Source organism: Mesoplodon densirostris, chromosome 14 (genome assembly GCF_025265405.1).
Source record: "Mesoplodon densirostris isolate mMesDen1 chromosome 14, mMesDen1 primary haplotype, whole genome shotgun sequence".
Classification (NCBI taxonomy): domain Eukaryota; kingdom Metazoa; phylum Chordata; class Mammalia; order Artiodactyla; family Ziphiidae; genus Mesoplodon; species Mesoplodon densirostris.
The window spans coordinates 79,420,356-79,442,898 of record NC_082674.1 but is presented as its reverse complement, the minus strand read 5'-3'; the positions used below and the strand labels follow the sequence as shown (position 1 = coordinate 79,442,898).

At 47.4% G+C, this 22,543-nt stretch overlaps 1 protein-coding gene across 1 annotated transcript; it reads left to right on the top strand.

The window, feature by feature from the left end:
- Positions 1-588: 588 nt before the first annotated feature.
- On the top strand, positions 589-13,262 carry THNSL2 (threonine synthase like 2). Its single transcript, XM_060117591.1, has 8 exons — positions 589-811; positions 2,051-2,245; positions 2,937-3,089; positions 6,336-6,566; positions 9,796-9,944; positions 10,051-10,176; positions 12,378-12,529; positions 13,037-13,262. The coding sequence occupies exons 1-8, from the start codon at positions 589-591 to the stop codon at positions 13,260-13,262; spliced, it is 1,455 nt and encodes a 484-aa protein (XP_059973574.1).
- The last annotated feature ends 9,281 nt before the right edge of the window (positions 13,263-22,543 follow it).

Genomic DNA, 22,543 nt, shown 5'->3' with positions numbered 1-22,543 from the left:
GCAGTGGTTAAAAGTCCGCCTGCCGATGCAGGGGATGCGGGTTCGTGCCCCGGTCTGGGAGGATCCCATATGCCGCGGAGCGGCTGGGCCTGTGAGCCATGGCCGCTGGGCCTGCGCATCCGGAGCCTGTGCTCCGCGACGGGAGAGGCCACAACGGTGAGAGGCCCGCATACCGCAAAAAGAAAAAAAAAAAAAAAAAAAGGCAGTATAATCAAGTGTGTCATCCTCTTCTTATCGAGAGGGGTATCAAAATGGCACTTGCCTTATTATTGTTATTCCTTTTCCCCACCCCAAGGACTTCTTCCTCATCAGTAAGGACCAAATGTTCTCCTTTCCCAGAATGCTCCAGTACCCCCTCTCCCATGGTAGTAGGTCAGTAGAATTACCTCATTTTGATTAGAGAGGTCAGGATTTGCGCAGTCTCAGGTGAAGCTGGCCTGAGATTTCACAGAGCTCCAGCCTCCCAGTCTGGATGATGGCCCAGGGGCTAGCCGAAGGGGCTGGGTGTACTTCAGCATCGTTCCAAGGGGTACTGAGCTTGGACATCAAGTGTCTCTGGGACTGTTCCCTCTGCAGGCCTCCAGGATCATGTGGTACGTCAGTACTCGGGGGATGGCCCCACGGGTTGACTTTGAAGGGGCCCTTTTCTCTGGCTATGCTCCGGATGGGGGCCTCTACATGCCCGAGGAGCTGCCTCAGCTGGACAGAGAGACCCTGCGTCAGTGGAGTGTGGTCTCCTACCCCAGCCTGGTGAAGGAGCTGTGTAGCCTCTTCATTGGCCCCGAGCTCATTCCAAGAGATGACTTAAACGGTGAGCAGACCCTGCCTTTCTATGCTCCCATCTCACTCTTCTGCCAGCCCAGCCCACCACGGAGTTGCACATCCATCATTTAACCCCTAGGAGGTCCCTAGCCACATTTCCGAAACTTTGGAGTTTTTTCCAAATCCCAGAATTGGAAATATCCCCAAAGGGTTAATTCATTCCAGCTCCAACCTCCAGAGAGATGAATGCCAAAGTGATCTGCGGAAAATTATTATTATTATTATTATTTTGCTTATTTTTAAAGAACCCGTTCAAGGGATTTCGCTATTGTCCTGAGATGCTTGAATGTGGGGTATTTCCTTCCTGCGTATGAAACACCCAGACCCTCAGACTGCTGTTTTATCTCCTTTAATGGTCATTCCAGAAGGGACTTTTAGAGTGTTCTGGACCAGCTCATTTCAGACTGTTAGGTGCCTAAAGATTCTCTGTGGGAATACCTTTAAAATGCAGATTCTGATTCAGTAGGTCTAGGGTGGGCCTGAGAATTCTGCATTCCTATCAAATGTCCAGATGATACTGGTGCTCCTGGTCCGTGGACCAGATGCAATGGTGAGAGTTTGGGGCTGAGAAGAAGAGGACCCAAAATGTAGCTTGATGACCAGCACTGATGGTGTTGCCTGGGTACATATTAGAATTCTCAGACTTCTCTGACCTACCGATCCAAAACCTGCGTTTTAAGATCCCAGGTGATTGGTTCGCTAATTAAAGTTTGAGAAACACTACTCTAGATGACCTTAGCCTTAGGTAGGATTCTAAGTAAACCATCTCAAGGTTCTGGCATCACAGGTGTGAGATTAAGTAATGCAAAAACAGACAAATAAGTCTCTGTCTTTAGGAAGGAAAATTAGAAGAGATGAGACATTTGATTTGTTTCTTATGCAATTGTTTAATTGAATCTCATTGGAATACATGCACACAAGAAATCCAAATAATGAAGAAATGTATAAAGTAAAAAATGAAAGTCTTACAGCACCAATTCTGGTCTCTGGGGCCATCACTATGAGGAATCCATGAACAGTTTAGTTCATGCCTTTTCAGACATTTTCCCTAGGATTAAACAATTATATTCATACCCAGTATCCTTTATGATAAAAACTTCTGGTCTTTTTATCTGGTAACACGAGACAGAAACTTCCAATGTAAAAGTGTAAAGAGACTGAGAGTGAACTTGAGGGACAAGAGAATGGCCTTTAATCACTGTCCAACCTCCCCTCTCTCCCCTCACAGATCTGATCGACCGAGCCTTCAGCAGATTCCGACACAAAGAGGTGGTCCATCTATCCAGATTGAGGAATGGGCTGAACGTGCTGGAGCTGTGGCATGGGGTCACCTATGCGTTTAAGGACCTGCCCCTGTGCTGCGCAGCACAGTTCCTGCAGTACTTCCTGGAGAGGAAGAAGAAGCACATCACCGTGGTTGTAGGTGTGCATCATGGCCGTGCGCCCTGGAGCCCTACAGTGCCCCAGCTTGCCAGTGTCCACCCACAGGATGCCCTCCACTGATGTCTCTCGGGGAGTGTGTTACTGGTTCTTCTAGAGCAGGGTTCTTTTTCTTAAATTGAAGTATGGAGGATTTACAGTACTCTGTGTGTGTGTGTGTGTGTGTGTACAGCACAGTGATTCAGTTATACATTAACTATCTATCTATCTATCTATCTATCTATCTATCTATCTATTCTTTTTCAGATTCTTTTCCCTTATAGGTTATTACAAAATACTGAGTACAGTTCCCTGTGCTATACAGTAGGTCCTTGTTGGTTATCTGTTTTATGTATAATAATGTGTATATGGTAATCCCAACCTCCTAATTTATAGAGCAGGGTTCTTAAACTTTTCTTGTGCCACAGACCCTTTTGACAGTCTGGTGGAGGCTGTGGAACCTTCTTAGAATAATATTTTACATACATAAAATACACAGAGGATATGGCGCCAAGCTCACAGATGCCCTGATTTCTATCTGTGGATGCCTTGGAGGTTCAAGGACCCCAGATGAAGTACTGGGTTCCTACCCTCCAGGATATTGCCTCACTTGGCGACAGTGCTTTAGGGGCCGTTTCTTCCCTTTTCCATCTCCCTCGTCCTAAAGAGGAGGGCTCCTCCTTCTCCCCATCCAGGAACTTCTGGGGACACAGGGAGTGCAGCCATCGAGAGTGTTCGGGGGGCAGAGAACGTGGACCTCATCGTTCTGCTGCCCAAAGGTTGCTGCACAAAGATTCAGGAGCTCCAGATGACGACCGTGCTGAGAGAGAATGTCCACGTGTTTGGAGGTGGGTGCCGGGACAGGGGCTCCGGGGACAGCATGGCTTTGCCTCGAGTGGTCTGTTTTGGGAGATGGGCTGGAACAAAACTAGCCAATTGACTAGCTGACCACCCTTCCTCCTCCCCTTTCTGTCTCCTTCCCTTCCTTCATCAGTCATATTTAGAGGTTGGTGTATGCCTTGCCTTAGCTCTGAGCAAGCTCGTGGCTACACAGTCTCAGAAACTACTGGACGTGACAGGTACATAAACCAATACTGACAGCACAACCGAGGAAGTGCAGGTTGAAAACCATACCCCAAAGAAGGCCACTTCCCTGCATGTTCGCCCTGCTGGTGCCATATCTACAGGCAGCTCCCCAGAGTCATAGCCTGAGCCAAGTGACTTGGGTTCTGTCCCAGGGCACTGAAGTCCAGATGGCAAAAACACGTTTAATAATTATTTTTAAGAGAATGTGCCGTCGCACGTTGGCAGCTCATGCCCTCCCTTGCAGCTATGAATCAACTAAGCTATGCACTTGGTTAGCAGGTCTAAGTATTTAAAATAAGAAGCTACTCAGTGGGACACATCGCTAGTGACCCCCCCCTTCCTGAGCCACATCATGAATCGTAGCATTTTGTGTTTACAGAGAGGCAAAAAGCCATCTCCTTAATGTCTGGCCATCTGTTCTGAGTGCATTTAATCATTACAGAGTTCAAGAGTGTAGGAAGGCAGGATGAGTTTGAGTGGAGCCATACTTTTTTTTTATTTCTAATTTCTACCTCTGACACCCTACTACACCCCAGGTAGCCCCAAGGAAGGGGTTGGAATATGAGCAATAGGGGTCTTGGTGCGGTTTTGTGCACTGTGGCCTTGGGCAATCTGTCCAGGTGGCCTGGCTTGGTTTGGTCACTCACCTGGCAGGACAGCAAATGTGGTGACAGAAAACCTTCCTTCTATAACTGGCCTGGCCTCCTGTTATAATCCCATAGATGATGTTTTTATATAACACCAGTTTTGTCAAGGACCAAAAGAACAGTGAGAACGAACCTTACCCATGGGAGTAGCATGAATATTCTTTGTCCATTTGTTCAAGGGCAAACAAAAAGCCCCTTCTACTCTTTTCTTTAGCAAGCACATATGCATTCCACTGAAAAGTTTATGGTTTAGCTAAGGTGGGTGTTGGCAAAAATCTTACACATGAGCCTTAATGAATTACCCATATCTGGCTGCATTTTCCTGCAGTCATGGCAAGATTTTAATGTACAAGATTCAGGTTCCTGAGTGTCTCTGTTACACCCTAAGCACCAGAATTGCTATTTATGAATCTAGGACTGTCTTTACCTAGAATCAAAGCAGAGAATAGCTTTTTGTACCTCTATTCTGCACCTACACCCTTCTCTCCTTGTACACAGATATTGGAAGGCTTTGACCTAAGGGCATGTATAGAAGCACCATTCCTGACCACGGGGTGGAGAATGGTGCACATTTGAAAAATAGTGGCAGGGACTTCCCTGGTGGTCCAGTGGTTAAGACTCCGTGCTTCCAGCACAGGTGGCGTGGGTTCGACCATGGTTGTGGAACTAAGATCCTGCATGCTGTGTGGCATGGCCAAAAATTTTTAAAAAGAAGAAAGAAAGAAAAGAAAAATAGTGGCAGACACGTGGATGGTGATGAATACAGTATGTCATAAATGTGCTATTGCCTGAGCCAAAGGGCATTTCTGTTTCATACATGTTCTGTGCTTCAAGAAAATAAGGCAGGAACCTTTAAAGGAATTAGTTTTTGTTTCCAAAACAGGACTGTTCAAATTCTTCCTTTCCTTTCTGGAATCTTCTGATTTGGTTTCCAGGAGGACGTGTGTTAGTTCGGGAGCTAACGGTGGGCACGTGTCTTCCGTTGGTCTGGTGAGCTCAGGGAGTAGAGATGGGCCACCTGGATTGTTGTGCGTTGGACCCTGAGGTTTTCTAGAGTCATGAATTTCCGTATACATTGTATACTTGTATACTGTTCTTCTTAAGCACAGGATAATCAGCAAGTGCTAGTTATATATTACTTGGGATGTTTTTGGTTGGAAGTAACAGAAAATCTGAGACTGGCTTGAACAGGGATATTTTTCAGCTCATGTCTAGAGGAAGTCTAGAGGTGGGATAGGCTCCCGACTGGCTGGTTCACTGCCGTCAGGAAGCCAGGTTCTCTGCTCCATCTTCCATTCAGCCTCATTCCTCTTGTGGCATATGGTGGTTCCTGAAGGTAACCAAGTCTCTCTTCCTTTGGCTCTCTCTTAAACACAGGGAATCTTTTCCTAGCACCCCAGCAAATACCCACCCTGTACATGGATCTGGAGTCAGTCCTGCACCCTCATGACTGCTACACGACAAAGGGTGGAATGAATAGTAACCTCAGTGCCGGGCTTCCCTGGTGGGGCAGTGGTTAAGAATCCGCCTGCCAGTGCAGGGGACATGGGTTCGAGCCCTGGTCCTGGAAGATCCCACATGCCGTGGAGCAACTAAGCCCGTGCGCCACAACGACTGAGACTGTGCTCTAGAGCCCGCGAGCCACAGCTACTGAGCCCGCGTGCCACAAGCCCGAGCGCCTAGAGCCCACGCTCCGCAGCAAGAGAAGCCACTGCGATGAGAAGCCCGTGCACCGCAATGAAGAGTAGCCCCTGCTCTCCACAACTAGAGAAAGCCCGTGCGCAGCCACAAAGACCCAACTCCGCCATAAATAAATAAATAAATACACAAATTTATTTTAAAAAATAAAGAAATAACCTCCGTGCCTACTCTGGCATTTCCCCTGATAATCTTCCCCCGCTGTCCTCCAAGTCTGGACCCAGTGCAGAAACAGACCCAGGTTTCAGATAAGAGAACAATATTGGCTTGATTGCTGGTTGGGCTGGGCTGAGGAGTGCAGCTTGGCCTGGGAACCCACGTGGGAAGAGCGAGTGTTTCCCTCCAGCCCCTGATGGAGGACCGTGAAGTAAAGCTCAGCCTCTCACCGTCTCACGATCAGATAAACCACCCCCAGAGACCGGGGAAGTGGGCATGGAATACAAAGAGGAATTCTTCCCCCAATATCCCAGAAAGCTGACATTTTCTATCTAGTTTTAGATGATGGTAGAAACATTGGAAATGTGACCCCAAGGATATGAGACATGGTTTGAGTGAAGGTCCCAGCAGGATGGGCTCAGCCTAGGAGCACATGCTGACCTTATGGGCACATGCTGGCCCCCGGGGAGTTCTTATGATAACTCCCTCTCCTCTCTCCTCTGACAGTGGAGGGGAACAGCGATGAGCTGGACGAGCCCATCAAGGCCGTGTTTGCCGACGTGGCCTTCGTCAAGGAGCACAATCTGATGAGTCTGAATTCAATCAACTGGTCCCGGGTCCTCGTGCAAATGGCCCACCACTTCTTCGCTTATTTCCGGTGTGCACCAGCCTTAGACTTGCACACACCGCCCCCCGTGGAGGTGGTTGTACCATCGGGGGCTGCCGGTAACCTCACAGGTAAGGAGACCCCTGGGCGGAAATGGGCTTTCCAGAAAAACGCCTGTGGTCCCCGTCCTCCCAGCTGCACTTTGGTTGAGGAGAAAGATTGGGTCCTAAGTGATGGGAAACGACACACAAGAAGCTTCCAGAAAACTTCCCCCAACTCCCTGGGGGGACATCCTGGCCGCTTGCCGCAGGGGGAGGAGGATGGGTTAATCCCGAGGTGCTCCGGCTGCCTGATCTGATGTGTTTGCTCAGCAGAGCGTGGGGAGACTAGGTCAAGGTTCAGCCGCTGGCCCGGCTGGCAGTGCCCTGTGCCAGGAACGTGGACTTTCCTCCCAGCTCCAGCCCGCTCTGAAGATAAGGGCTCGCCTGGCACAGCGTGTTTTCCCTGGAGACCGTGTGATGTGGAAAGATACCTGGACTTAGGCTTCTGGGCCCAGTCCTGTCCTTTACTAGCTAAACGTCTTGTCCCTTAGACTCAGCTCCTCAGCTATCAAAGGGAGATTGGAACACTTATCATATCTCTCAGGACGACCACAGGGCACAAATAAGATTCTTTGCGTGTATGTGAACTTTGTGAGGGTCAAGAGCTATAGAGCTACGTGGCATTAAAATCATTTCCTATAATAATACTTAACATTTATAAAGCACTGACTATGCATCGGGCACTGCTCTAAATGCTTCCCTTGTATTAACTCCTTAAATCCTCACATGCGCCTATGAGGGGAACGGTACTATGATTTCCATGTTATAACGAGGAAGCTGAGGCACAGAGAAGTTGCTCAGCCTGCCCCTGGTCACACAGCAGTCAGTCCCAGAGCCAGGATGGCAGCCCAGGCAGGCTGGCTCCAGAGCCTGAATCCTCACCAGCATGCAATGCTGCCTCCTGATTGGCGTAACTTCTTTTCTGATGGTTCTGTTCATGGCATCGCTTCTGATGGGCGTCCAGGACAGCTTAGGTGAGACCATGAAAGTATCTTAGCGGTCAGGAGTCTTCCTGACTTCAGCTAACACAGGGGTGGAAAGAACAGCAAGCTGGCTGTTGGACAAGGATGGCCCAGCCTTCTTCCCATCCATGGCCGCCCATGTGCATCACCCTCCAGGGAGTGATGCCAGCTGCACATGTCCCAGTATCTGCCACAGTGCCTGGCACAAAAGCAATGTTTGCAGAGGGAACTCCGATCTAGCCCTGCTCCGTCAGGAACTAGCTGCTTGACCTTAAGCCTCTGGACACAAAAACAATGTTTGCAGAGGAGACTCCGATCTAGCCCTGCTCCGTCAGGAACTAGCTGCTTGACCTTAAGCCCCTGGACCTCTTGAGCTTGAGTCTCCGTTGCTCCTCTGTCGTACAAGGATATCATGATGTTTACTGAAGATCACGTGAAATAAGACTGTGAATGTGCTTCACAAAATTAAGAGTGATGTTGGGTGGTGCGGTTGTCCTTAACTCCTTTTACCTACTCATCAGAGATCAACCATTCATGGCAGTAGGAACCTTCCCCCAAACGACGTTGCCTTTCTGGGCTTTCCGTCTTTCAGGGTGAGGAATTCCTTGCTTGTTCCATGCAAACAGACATGCTATTAGGGTAGACGGAGGCTGCTGCTCTGACACCCTCAGTCCCTTTCCAGGGGACGCAGTCTGAGGGCGCTGGTTCTAGGAGACTGAGTCAGGGGACTCAGCATGTGCTCTAGACTTAGATAAACCTAGTTCACATCCTTTGTCTGCCACTTAGCAGGCTTTGGATGGGTCATTTCAACTTCTCAGAACCTCCATTTTCTCTTCTGCAAATGGTGGCAAGCATGTGTCAGTACCTGCCTGGGGGCAGCGTTTGGCACGGGAACAGTGTCAGGGCACAGTAACCTTCTCCTACCCTTTCCTTCTTTTTTTTTTTTTTTTTTTTTTTTTTTTTGCGGTACGCGGGCCTCTCACTGTTGTGGCCTCTCCCGTTGTGGAGCACAGGCTCCGGACGCGCAGGCTCAGCGGCCATGGCTCACGGGCCCAGCTGCTCGGCGGCATGTGGGATCTTCCCAGACCGGGGCACGAACCCGTGTGCCCTGCATCGGCAGGCGGACTCTCAACCACGGTGCCACCAGGGAAGCCCCATCTTTCCTTCATTTTTTTGTAACAGCTTCATTGCTCTATGATTCACATATCATACAATTCACCCACTTAAAGTATACAACTTAATAGTTTTTAGTGTACACAGATGTGGGCAGCCATCACCATAATCAGTTTTAGAACATTTTCAGCACCCTAAAAGGAAGTCCTATTCCTTTAGCAGTCATTCCCCATTTCCCCTCATCCCTCCCAGCTTTAGGCAGCCACTAATCTATTTCGTCTCTATAGATTTTCCTATTCTGGACATTTTATATAAATAGAATCATCCAATATGTGGCCTTCTTTCACTTAGTGTAATGTTTTCAAGGCTCATCTATGTTGTAGCATGTATCAGTACCTTATTCCTTTTTATGGCTGAATACTATTTTATTGTATAGATATACCACATTTTGTTTATGCATTTATCAGTTAATGCACATTTGGATTGTTTCAGTGTTTTAGTTGTTATGAATAATGCTGCTATGAACATTTGTGCTTAGGTTTTTTGTGCGGACCTGCTTTCAGTTATCTTGAGTATATATAAACTAGGAGTGGATTTCTGGGTCACATTGGAACTCTGTGCTTAACTTTTTGAGAAACTGCTGGACTGTTTTCTGAAGTGGCTGCACCATTTTACATTCCAACCAACAGTGTATGGGGGGGCGGTTCCAGTTTCTCCACATCCTGACCAAGACTTGTTATTGTCTATCATTTTGATTCTAGCCATCCTAGTGCGTATGAAGCGGTATGTCATTGGGGTTTTGGTTTGTGTTTTCCTGATGACTAATGATGTTGAGTATCTTTTCATGTGTTCATTGGCTATTTGTATATCTTCTTTGGAGAAATATGTACTCAAGTCCTTTGCCTATTTTTTAATTGGGTTATTTGTATTTTTATTGTTGAGTTGTAAGAAATCTTTATACATTCTGGCTTCAAGTCCTATATCAGATATATGATTTGCAAATAGTTTTTCCTATTCTGTGGGTTGTCTTTTCATTTTCTTGATAGTCTCCTTTGAAGCACAAAAGCTTCAAAAAACACAAAATCTTCTTAATTTTGATGAAATCCAATTTATCTACTTTTTTTTCTTTTGTTGTTTGTGCTTTTGGTGTTGTGTCTAAGAAACCATTGTTCTCCTCTCTCAAGCTGGGTTCATCGCTCAGAAAATGGGCCTGCCTATCCACCTGGTCGTGGCAGTGAACGACAATGACATCATCCACAGGACCATCCAGCGGGGAGACTTCTCTCTGTCTGAGGCCGTCAAACCAACCTTGGCATCAGCTATGGACATTCAGGTGGGGCCTGTGAGGTGACGTGCAGGTCTGACCCAGGTGTTGGTTGGGTGGAGGTGGACAAGGGCTGAGGTCAGCGTGACCCTCGGGACCCTGCCTTTCTGCCCAGGTGCCATACAACATGGAGAGGATCTTCTGGCTGCTATCTGGTTCTGACAGCCAGGTGACAAGAGCCCTCATGGAGCAGTTTGAAAGCACCCGAAGTGTGAGTCTACCCAAGGAGTTGCACAGCAAGGTCAGTTACCACCCATACACCATGGAGAAGGGAAAGAGTGCAGCCATAAGACCAGACTTGGGGTTTGAAAATCTGTTTAAGGAAAGGGGATGCTTGTTTCTTGAGTACCTACTATGAGCCTGGCACTTCTGCAGTCACTTCATGTGGATTTCTTTGTTGAATGAGGAGAGGCAGTAGAGGTTATTGGTTTAGAGTCAGGTGGGGCTTAACTCCAAGCCAGCTGTGAGACCTTGGACCAGTTTCTTAAATTCCGTGCTTCAATTTCCTCATCTATAAAATGGGGATAAAGAGAATGCCTGCCTCATAGCATTGTTGAATTTTAAGTCAAATAATACCCATGAAGAACTTTGTATACTGCCTGGCAATATAGGGCTTAATATATTAACTGTTGTTTTTATTTATTATTGTTTATTTCCAATAATAACTGGAAACCACTTTTCCCATCCAGTATGAGCAGAGACTATTGTTCTATTAGCTTTTTTTTTTTTTTAAAAAAAAGGAGAAATTTTATCTCCTCAGATGGGTAGGAGCCTAGGGAGGGATTGCTTTTATTTTAAGGTAACCTGGTGATGAAAACTTATTTAATATAAAAAAAGAATTTCATATGTTGAATTTGCTTTTAATTTTCTCTGCCACATTCCCACCAAATCATCATCCAGACTGTGTATATCTCCAGTGCCTAGGACCTCACTACCTCACATCAGCTCTAATCATTATGAAGTTCTTTATGTCAAGCTAGAACCTGTTACTTCTTAGCTTGTGCACTGGTGAGCCATCTGATTCCCATACTTGAAGAGAATCTTCATTTACCTGCTAAGCCTTCCTGGGTCCTTTAGCTGTCCCTTACATGATGTAATTTTCAGTGGTCAATGTCCATCTTAAAGGGTTGTCTCCAGAGCTAGATACACCCACACAGACTGGAGTGGAATTTCTGTCTTCTGGAATCTATGCTTCTTTTGATGCAGCCTGTCTTAATTAGTTTGGACTGCTATAACAAAGTACCACAGACTGGTGGCTTAGAAACAACACAAATGTACTTCTCACAGTTCTGGAGACTGGAGGACTGAGGTCAGGGTGCCATGGTTGAGTTCTGGTGAGGGCCCTCTTCTGGGTTGCAGTTGGCTGCCTTCTCATATGTGGAAGGAGATTTAGCTAGCCCTCTGACCTCTTCTTATAAAGACACTAATCCCATTCATGAGGGCTCCACCCTCATGACCTAATTATCTCCCAAAGGCCCCACCTCCAAATACCATCATATTGGGGTTAGGGCTTCAACATATAAGCTTGGGAGGGACACAAACATTCAGACTGTAACACAACCAAAGTTCAACTTATTTAATGGTTTGTATTGACATCCACAATCCTTCTCCTCATGTAAATGAGATGCTCCATGAAGACAGACACCATATCCCCCAATTCTTCATTCTCTCCCCTGCTGTACACGTAGAAGATACTCCAACTGCTGGAACAGCATTCATTCATTCATTCATTCACTCATTTGTATTACATATTGACCATGAGTCAGGAGCTATGCTTGGTGCTGGAGATACAAAGATAAATAAAACACATGCATTGTCTTCTGTGAATCCTAATGGGTCAGGAAGGTATCTAAATAATTTATAATACCCTGTGGTCTCTATTGGTTGCTGTTGAGTATATGCAGGGCTTTTGGCACATTATAAGCATGCAGTGAATTTTCAGAGAATGATCAAATAAACCGTCTACACCAAGGGAGCACTGGGAAGGGAGTCTTCCTTTGTCTAAAGGTAGTGGGGAGTTTTCCTAAAGGAGGTGCCACAAGAGCTGGGTGGGAACTGACGGGAAGCTATTCTCACATCCACAGGAAGGGGGCGTGCCAACAACAAAGCAGCAGGAATGCTTGAGCGCCCTTACCCTGTGTTCTGTCCGTTGTTGAACAAGACTATATACACTAATTTGCTGATTCATGAGCCAAATTCTAACTAAATGTGTTGACCTGAAACTCAAAGGTATCCTTCCCCTAACTTGAGCGAATCCATTTAAAACTTGGAAACGTGGGAAACCAGATTTTTTCTCTGAGCTGAATCTGAGCCATTCCATCTGAGCGTTTCATTCGAGTTTCTGGTGCGTATCTGGCTATGTTACGTGGTGGGAATTTTCTCCCCTTTTCCCCACTTCCCCTCAGCCCTGATTCCCACCCCTCTGACCCTGAAACCTGTCAGCTTTCAGAGGCTGTAGTGTCTCAGTCAGTGTCAGACGAGACCATCACCCAGACCATGCGCCGCTGCTGGGAAGAGAACCAGTACTTGCTGTGCCCCCACTCGGCCGTGGCCGTGAGCTACCATTACCAGCAGGTGGACAGGCGGCAGCCCAGGTACAGGTGGTGGGTGCCTGTGTGTCGGGGGGACCCCTTGGCTTTCAGGGGTCCTCCTCTTCCCCAAGCAGGGGAGAGAGGAATGTGAACAAATGGCCTTTTTTTTTTTTTTTTTTTGGCTGCCCCTTGCTGCATGCGGGATCTCAGTTCCATGACCAGGGATGGAACCCGTGACCCCCTGCAGTGGAAGCGCAGAGCCTTAACCACTGGACCGCCAGGGAAGTCCCACAAATGGCTTTTGTGAGCATGATGGGTGCTGCGTGGCACTGTGTCCTGAGACTGTGATCCTGGGAGAGGGAGCTGGGCCTCCAACAAGGAGGAGCAGTTTGCTTGCAGAGTCACTGCAGAGATAAGTTCAAGGGACCAAACGTGTCTTTCTCTCTCTCTCTCTCTGCACCCTACCTCCCCCTTCCCCTGTTCCTCCTCCTCCCTCCTGGCCTTCGTTCCCTGCCTGTCCCTCTGTCTTCTGTCTTCCGCCCCCTGTTCCCACCTGCCCTGCCTCTGCAGCCCTCCCCGCTGTTGTCTGGCTACCGCCTCTGCAGCCAAGTTCCCGGAGGCCGTGCTGGCTGCCGGGCTGACCCCGGAGACTCCCGCGGAGATCCTCGCCCTGGAGCACAAGGAGGCGCGCTGTACCCCGATGCGGAAGGGTGACGATTGGACGCGGATGCTTCGGGGCCTGATTGAGGACCTGAGCCGGCAGCGGCAGGGGCGCTTCCGGAAAGCGCCGGCATAGCCAGGCTGGAGCTGGCTTCCTTTAGGCTCCGGACCCTGGGAGGTGTCCCCTCTGAGCCGCCTTGTGCATCTTCTCTCCATGCTCCGGACCCTGGGAGGTGTCCCCTCTGAGCTGCCTTGTGCACCTTCTCTCCATGCTTCGGACCCTGGGAGGTGTCCCCTCTGAGCTGCCTTGTGCACCTTCTCTCCATGCAGGTGCAGGAGTTTCTCAGGGGGCTGCCCAGCTGGGTCTGGAGCCAGCGGACTGTGTGCTGTTCCCTGGCTGTTCTGTGCTCTCACCGTGGCTGGCTGGCCGTGTTGGACCTGGTCACCGGGGAGGCGGGGAGGGAGTCATGGATGATTGCTGGGGGTGCACCCCCAGGGCCAGACAATGCAGGAACATCACTGCTTCCTGTGAAACTTTCAGGGCCTGCAAATCAGAAGTCTGGGGCTCAGGGGCAACCTTGGCTCCAAGATTTTGGACCCCCAGATCCTAAAACCTGTGCAGGTGGGGCCCACTGCATCCATTACTACAGGTCTGGCTCTGAGCCTTAGTTTATCTGGTCCCCGGGTCAGATCCAGAGGTCTTGGCCACAGGGCTTCCACCCTGTCAAATGTTGGGAATCCCTGGAATAAAAGCGCAGGTTCAGTGTGATGGTGACTCTGCGTGTGCCTGTGGGCAGAGCCCGGTGCCTGTCAGGTGGTGATGGTGGTGCCATGGTGTCCCGCATCCATCTGCTGCCCCAGGTTGGCAGCGGGGCAGGTGGCACAGGAGTCGGGGTTCAGGATCACCAGATCCAGGCCATGTAGGAAAGCAGGGGCCTCAAACTAGGTCAAGTGGCCCTGTTGCTCATGTACCAGGTTCACCATCCTTATTAAACCAAGTCATGATCATAGCAGCGAGAAGCAATGATCCCTCTTTAAACACTAAATAAAGTCCAAATGCCTACATCTCCACAGGTACCTCCATAATCACGCTGCTCCAGAGAAGCCAGGTGGTTCTTTCCACTGAAGACACGACTGACGCTCCCCGCTCTCCATGCCTTTGACCCTACACTTGCCTCTGGGAGACTGTCCTTCTTTGATGAACCCACAAGTCCCATCTCACAGGCTATTTGTCTTGGTTCCTGGTACTTTTTTACTGTGTCTTGTTTACTCATCAGCCCAGCTGGAAATGAGGACTCCTGTTTCCGAACTCTGGCAGAACTCCAACTGTAGCTTTCTTGAGGTGTGTGTTCCCTTCTGCCCTGTTTTATGGTTATCCACTTGAGACATTATCTTCCTGTCTCTAAGCTCCTTGAAGATAGGAACAATTGTTTAATGCAAGGGCTAAAACTTTTTGGATTTGCCCCTATCGATTAAAAAACTTTTAATATGTTCTCCCAACATATGTGTACTAAATTATGTGTAAACTACACAGACCGTGTGCTAAAATAGACACGAAGGAATAATAACAACACCTATATTTATCTTTTCTCCCCATTCTCCAATGGATTGCCTGTGGGCCTGTCTTTGGCAGTTCTGGTTGAACACAGTGCCTGGTACATTCCAGAACCAGCAGGAACCAGGGGCATAGCTCCCCTGTGATTGCACATCTGCCAGATACTGTGCGATGACTCTCAAAGTGTGGTCCTTGGGTTTATCCAAAATACACTCTCCTGGCCCCTACCCCAGACCTTCAGAGGCAAATCTGTGGGCGGGGGTGCACCATCTTCAGTCCTTACAGATGCCCCAAGTAAGTTTCAGCCCTCTCATTCGGGAAACCTTGGCCAGAGGCTTTAAGTATATAAATAATTCTCTTCCACAGGGAGATAGGCTTTGTTTTCACAAGGGCATGCTTTCTTCCTGCTACTGTTTTCATGATCTAGCCTGCACTGTCCAATTCAGGAGCCACTAACCATATGTGACTGTTGAGCCCTTGCAATGTGAATAGTCTGACTAAGGAACTGAATTTTAAGTTTTATTTAAGTTTAACTTACATTTAAATTTCAAAACTATTACTTGATTCAGTCACTGGAAAGCTTTTAGGGATGATTGGAAAAATGCAGATATGTGAATCTGCTTTTTCAGCTGTGAAATTTATGAAGTACATAAAATACAGATAAGTATTTCCAATGAAAATTCAATGTTCTGATTGACATGTGTCACAAATGTAAACTACATATTGGATTTCAAAGACTTCCAATGAAAAAAATCTAAAATATCTCAATAATTTTATACAGATGACTTGTTGAAAGGATGATATTTTGATGTATTGAGTTAAATAAAACATGTTATCAAAATTAATTCCGTCTTTTTCCTTTTCCTTTTCCAAGGACATTTAAAGTTATATATGTGGTTCGCCTTTGTCTTACATTGTATTTCTACGGACAGCAGTGATCTAGGCTTTGGGTACACATGAACACACGGCAGATAGTTGTGGATTTAGTTATATTACTATGTTCAAATCTCATGTAGATTGAGGGAGGGGGTTAGACAAACACAAACGTGTACGTCAACACAAGCCTGAGGCTCTGGTCTCTGGGGGCCCCTCTGGAAGGCAATTGAGGCAGGCACAGCGTGGAGGTATTTTGGCCACTAGAGGGCGCTGTTACGACCACTCTGAGGGCCGCTGTGAAAGGAGCCAGTGGGCAACTGGCCTCCAAAGCTGCCTTTCCCGGCGCCCGAAGTCTAATGGAGCTTCTGGGCCACACAGCTTGATCTCTGCCTGCTACTTCCACATCAGAACTACTAGCCCCGCATCTACTTGGTGCCCAGGGGCTGAAAGGAGAGGCCGGAGGGCATCCTCTTACTGGAAAACTTGACATTGAAGCATAGCATTCAGTATGTAGAGAGAGGGCAGGAATGCTGGACGCACAGGGGGGATGGGCGAACACTCCTAAGGGAATGACCATGACCCTTACAGCCATCAGCACCTGCCAGCTTCGAGACACTTTAATATCCACAAGAGCGTACCTGTTGGAGCCCCCAGGACCCATTTATCCATTAGGCAAGACCAGACTGATACTTCGGGTTCGTGAGATATTTAGAGGCCCATGAAAATATTTTTATTTCTATTAAAAGAAACAATGAATATAATCCGGCTTGGATTATATTCATCTTTATACCAACAGAGTAGTAAAAAAGAACTTTAAATATTTTTTGTAGAAGAACCCCTTGAAAGCAAAAGTGCCTGGAGCCCACGAAAGTCATAATGCGGCCCTCATAGGACCTGCTCTATGCCAGATAATACTTCACCAGAATCAACTAATTTAATCCTGACAGCAAGCTGTGAAACATCTATGTTTTAGAGCTGAGGGAACCTGTCAGGGTGGTACCACCAGGGAACAGAGGGGCTGGGACTTGAACCCAGGCATGTGGCTTCGAGTTTGACGTGTATTTTCATCTTATCATGTTGCATGGAGCTGGTCCATTCTGCTGTGGTCCGCCACTCTCCATCCTGCCCCAGGCTGTGGCCCTTCCGCAGGGTCCTCCTCCACCCTCCCTTTCATGGGTGGATTTGGGAGCGTGCCCATGCTGCTCCAGGAGGCCCACCAGGGTCTGCTGCAAACCTGCTTCCCAGGTCTCTGCACAGGCCCTGGCACCCAGGACCTGCTGCATGCGGCCAGAGCCAGTGGTTCCTTATTCTTTGCTGCCACATTTCTGAGGGTCTCAGGGCAGTGCTGGGGGTTACAGGGGGTCACAAAACCCTTCACCTTCTGGATGCTTCGGAGTGGTATCCAACTCTGAGAGGCCACTGCACCTGTGAGAGGAGACCCAGAATAAAGCCATTGGACACAGCACAAACAGACATGAAACATGAACTACAAGATATTCTGGCCACAGGGAATCTTAGGGCTGCATGGAGGAGAGGACAGGAGTGAGATGAAGTCTGAAGAAACATCCACCCCTGTGAACATATACACAGGCACACAAACACAGACAGACAGACAGACACACACACACATACATATACATGCCTACATACACACTCATCACCCTCAGTGGAAAAAGCAAGGATCCTGGTACCTATTGAAATTAGAATCAGGTTGAAGTTGTCCTTCTGAGCCGTCCGCTAACTGGCGGTGTGACCACACACAAGCCATTTCATCTCTGTGAGCCTCAGTTTCCTCATCTGCTAATTGTAACACTTACCTCGCTAGTTTATTTTGAGGATTGAGATCATGTATTTCCAATTCCTAGGTAAATGCTAAAATACCATTCTTATTAACATAATTTAGTCTGCAGTGAACAGTTTAGTACTTTTTTTTGGCGGTACGCGGGCCTCTCACTGTTGCGGCCTCTCCTGTCGCGGAGCACAGGCTCCGGACGCGCAGGCTCAGCGGCCATGGCTCACGGGCCCAGCCGCTCCAAGGCATGTGGGATCCTCCCAGATCGGGGCACGAACCCACGTCCCCTGCATCGTCAGGCGGACTCTCAACCACTGTGCCACCAGGGAAGCCCCAGTTTAGTACTTTTAAGCTATCTTTTTTTTTTTTTACTAATTGCTTCCTAAATTCATCTTATCTTGCCTCTTCCTGAAGGATGAACTTCCTTCGTGGCCCTGCAGTGCTGGGACAGCTCTGGGTGCAGGGTTGGAGTTGCCCTGGCCTGCTCAGTGCACCCAGCGACAAGCCCTGTGGGGGTCATGTGGGGGTTGAATGTCATGGATTAGTCAGTAGGGGCTCTGCTGGGCAGTTAACAAGCCACATTAATTTGCAGTGATGAGGATGGTGGCATGATTCCCTTTCCTGAGCACTCATGATGGGCTGAGCTCTTTGTAAAGCACGTTCCAGACACTGGCTCTTTCAGTCCTCACAAGGACTGTATGAGAAAGTACCATTAGGGGCTCCATTCTAGAGATGAGGAAATGAAGCTCAGAGAGGTTAATTAATTTGCCCAAGGCCACCCAGCCAGTGAGTCCTGGAGGAAGGATGTGAGGCTGAGTTAACCTCAGCGCTAGACTAGGAGAGGAACTTTGGGCCCGATGGCTTCCAAGTTTTCTTTAATCAGAGTCTGCGAGCTCGATGGGGAGAGGGCTGTGTCTGAGGGTGGAGGAGAAGAGAAGAGGGCCCATCACTAGGAGACGGGCCATCTGGGGAGAGGGGCACAGAGCCAGTGCCTTTGCAGGGAGCTCTCCTCTGGCTCAGGCTCCCTCTTGGAGCTGGGTTCCTCTCGGGGATGCTGATGTCTGCTGAGTGGATTGGGTGTGGTTACGGGACAAGAGGGAGGTGAGAGTAATTCTGTGGGATTGTCAGCTGCTGGCAGGGAGGCCCAGCCTGATGGTTCCCACTCGAAAGACTCAGACTTAGATGGATGAAGTCGGGGAGCCTTTGTTGAGTTTTCTGTGTCCCCAAATAAATAAAGGGTGAGCAACACAGGAAGGGCTGGACAATTAGCCTCCTGGAAAGAGGAGAGGGCCAACTTCTCTGTCCTGCTCACTGCCTTTGTCCAGAAAAGCATCTCCCCAGAACTCCCTTTCAGGCCCAACCCATCAGTTTATCCATTCCACAATCAGGGCATCTCCCAGGTGCCAGCTGGGCAAATGCTGAGGGCCACTGTGCTGACTTCCTACCAAGTGCTGGGGAGAGAGAAAAAGTAGGAAAAGATGGGGCTGGGGTTGACTTATGCAGAAGGATAAAAGTTTGTGGCAGCACCCAGGGGCTGTCCCAAGGCTGTGCGGGACTGGTTACTGGTTCTCCAGGGCAGGAGCCCAGGCAGTCCCCCTGCGGCCTCCTCTTCTCCCACCCCCTCCCACACTGACCCTCAGTGTTGCAGTGATTGGTTTAGAGCCTGCTCCCCCGCTACTTAAACAGTCCTTAAAGGCTGCTGTCAAATACCCCATAAACCAGGACCTGGTGTCCACACCTAGCCTTCACTGAGTATGGCCTCAGTGACTGGGTGATGGAACAGAACAGGCGGGAGGAACTGCAGGGCCCAGAGGAGGAAAGGTGACTGGGCAGGAGAGGCTGGTGGGGCTGGAGTGAAGAAGGCTGGGCTGGGTCTCCAAGGGTCTGCTAGGTACCAAGGGGATGCTCCTTGATTCAGGACTGTTCCCTTCTCCTCCTCAATGGTTTAGCCATCACAAAGATCTGTTATAAGAAGGCAAGGGACCTCCTGTTGCAGCAGAAGTGTCTGTGCACTTGCTCCTTGGGGAGGGAAACTTCTTTTCTCTGAATGAATGCCCAGGGCCTAAGTCACCAAGGCCAAGGTCCTGTAACAGGTGCAGAGCCAGGAACTGAGGCAAGGCTCTGCATGGGTCAGGCCAGGGTGAAGCCCCTGGAGCCTCCCCTTGGTTTGGCTGCTAGGGGGACCTATTGAGTGTCACCTCTCCAGCCTCCCCTTGGTCTCCTAGGTCGCTGGAATCACTGGCTTCCACCATCCCTGATCCAGGCCTCATCCCCAAGCAGGGACAGTGCTTGTTTGTAAAACGGATGCATATGACCCAGCAATCCCACTACTGGGCATATACCCTGAGAAAACCATAATTCAAAAGGAGTCATGTACCAAAATGTTCATTGCAGCTCTATTTACAATAGCCAGGAGATGGAAGCAACCTAAATGTCCATCATCGGCTGAATGGATAAAGAAGATGTGGCACATATATACAATGGAATATTACTCAGCCATAAAAAGGAATGAAATTGAGTTATTTGTAGTGAGGTGGATGGACCTAGAGTCTGTCATACAGAGTGAAGTAAGTCAGAAAGAGAAAGACAAATACCATATGCTAACACATATATATGGAATTTAAGAAAAAAAGTGTCACGAAGAACCTAGGGGTAAGACAGGAATAAAGTCACAGACCTAGAGAATGGACTTGAGGATACAGGGAGGGGGAAGGGTAAGCTGTGACAAAGCAAGAGAGTGGCATAGACATATATACACTACCAAATGTAAAATAGATAGCTAGTGGGAAGCAGCCACATAGCACAGGGAGATCAGCTCGGTGTTTTGTGACCACCTAGAGAGGGTGAGATAGGGAGGGTGGGAGGGAGGGAGACACAAGAGGGAAGAGATATGGGAACATATGTATATGTATAACTGATTCACTTTGTTATAAAGCAGAAACTAACACACCATTGTAAAGCAATTATACTCCAATAAAGATGTAAAATAAATAAATAAATAAATAATAAAAACGAAAAACAAGAACAAAAACGGATGGAGTTTAGGTCTTGAGGGTTCGGAATGGTCAGGGCGCAGCTCTGGATAACCTCCTGCAAATGGACGTCCCTTCGAGCTGCTTTCTTGCCCTCTCTCCCCGCCCCCCTCAACCCCTGGACAAAAGGCGCCCTCCAAATTCTTCTTCAAGCCTGGAATGGCCAGCAGAGAGCAGCAGAACACACCCAAAGCCCCTCTCCCTCCAAAGGTGACTGACTGACCGCACCCCACAGGCATGCAGGTCTGACCTTGTTCTCTAGGAATTAGAGCCCCTGAAGGTCAGAAAGGGGGGTGAGTCCCAGAGATTTTTCTTTTTTCTTAGCTCATTGTTTCTCAAATTTAATATTGGGAAGTCCCTCCTTTAAAGCTTAAAAAAAAAAGGTATATATATATATATATATATATATATATATATACTCACAAAGTATATATCACATATAATTCCAGTGTTGTCTTAAACAGTTTTTGCTTTGTAATAATGCTACTCCAACATGTACAAACATAAAACTACCTATAAACCCCTTCCATTGATATCTCCCAAACAAGGAGAAACAAACATTCAAATTAAGTGAGAACAAATCTACAAACAAAATCAGTAAAATTCAAAGTAATCTCATTAATGTGTATAATCCATCGTGTACTGCACTCAAATTTCTGGTGACCTGTGACAGTGGCACTGCATGCCTCAGACAGGATATTCGTTGTTGTTGCTTGTTTAGCATATTTACTTTCCTTGTGTGGTGGAATAACTTTGCTCCTTCATCACTTTCATACATTAACCACCAAGAAACATCCCAAGCACAGCACGTTGTGATGTCATATAACCTTTACATGGCACCACCTCATCATTTATTTGTCACATCTGTCTGCCTCTCCTTACTGGCTTGTGACAATTGAGATGGTGTTGTTGCTCGCAATTGTAAATACAGGTACAAATGCAGACACTGAAATTATGTGATGACTTACTTTTAAGGTGGCTGGCAGATGATGCAGAAAATGTCTTAAAAAATTATCAAATGAAATTGCACACACAAATACACCATTGATTAAGAATTCTTAAACAGCACGAGTACTTACTGTATGATATTACTTATATGTGGAATCTAAAAACGAATACAAACTAATGTATATGCAAAACAGAAACAGACTCACAGACAGAGAGAACGAACTAGTGGTTACCAAAGGGGAGAGGGAAGGGGGGGAGGAGGAAGTTAGGGGTATGGGATTAAGAGATACAAACTACTATGTATAAAATAGATGCACGATAAGGATAAATTGTATAGCACAGGGAATTATGGTCATTACCTTATAATAACTTTTAATGGAGTATAATCTGTAAAAATACCAAATCACTATGCTGTGTACCTGAAACTAATATAATATTGGTAAATCAATTATACGTCAATTAAAAAAATAAATAAAATAAAAAAAAGAATACATGTCTGGAGCCCTGTTTGACAAACATCATCTCCCCCAACCCTTACTTTTTACAGATGAATGAACAGGCTCAGAGAGGAGAGTTGACTTAGCCAAGGTCACACAGCTAATCAGATGGGGCAGCTTGAGGACTCTGAGACTCTCGTTTTACACAGTAATACTTCCCATTACAGGCTTGACCCAAAGAAAGGAGTTTTAGGGATTCTCTTAGGAACTAACCATTGCAGTCTGGGTAATTTCCTGCACATTTCAAGCAGCCATCTTTCCAAGCTTGGAACAGGAAAGAAATTAGATATACACAGCCACTGCCACAGACAGGAAGAACTTGTCTAAAGCCCTACCACACTCCAGGGTCTGAAAAGAAAGCCCAGTCTGCACTTTTCTGTATGTTCTCATTTTCTGATATATATACATGTATATATGTATGTGTATATATATATATATATGAAAGTTTATGGCGAGAACAAAATATATACATATTAAGCCTTTAAGATATTGAGGCCTTTTTGGATACTACTTTTATGGCTTGGGGAAAATAGACTATCTCTTCCCCAACTCCAGGGGCAGGTTTTTAATTTGAGGTCTATTAACTCCCAAAGGGTCCATGGATAGAATTCCGGGGGTTTGAGAACCAGATGGGAAAAAACTGCATCTTTATTTTCCCTAGCCTGTACCTGAAAGGTAGCACTTCTTTAAAATATAAATGTTGGCAACAAACCAATT

Bases quoted from the DNA above. Each gene is read 5' to 3' on its own strand.
- THNSL2 (XM_060117591.1), top strand. From the start codon at position 589: ATGTGGTACGTCAGTACTCGGGGGATGGCCCCACGGGTTGACTTTGAA. The intron at 3,090-6,335 runs GTGGGTGCCGGG...CTCCTCTGACAG, and splicing joins GAATGTCCACGTGTTTGGAG to TGGAGGGGAACAGCGATGAG. The intron at 9,945-10,050 runs GTGGGGCCTGTG...CTTTCTGCCCAG, and splicing joins CATCAGCTATGGACATTCAG to GTGCCATACAACATGGAGAG.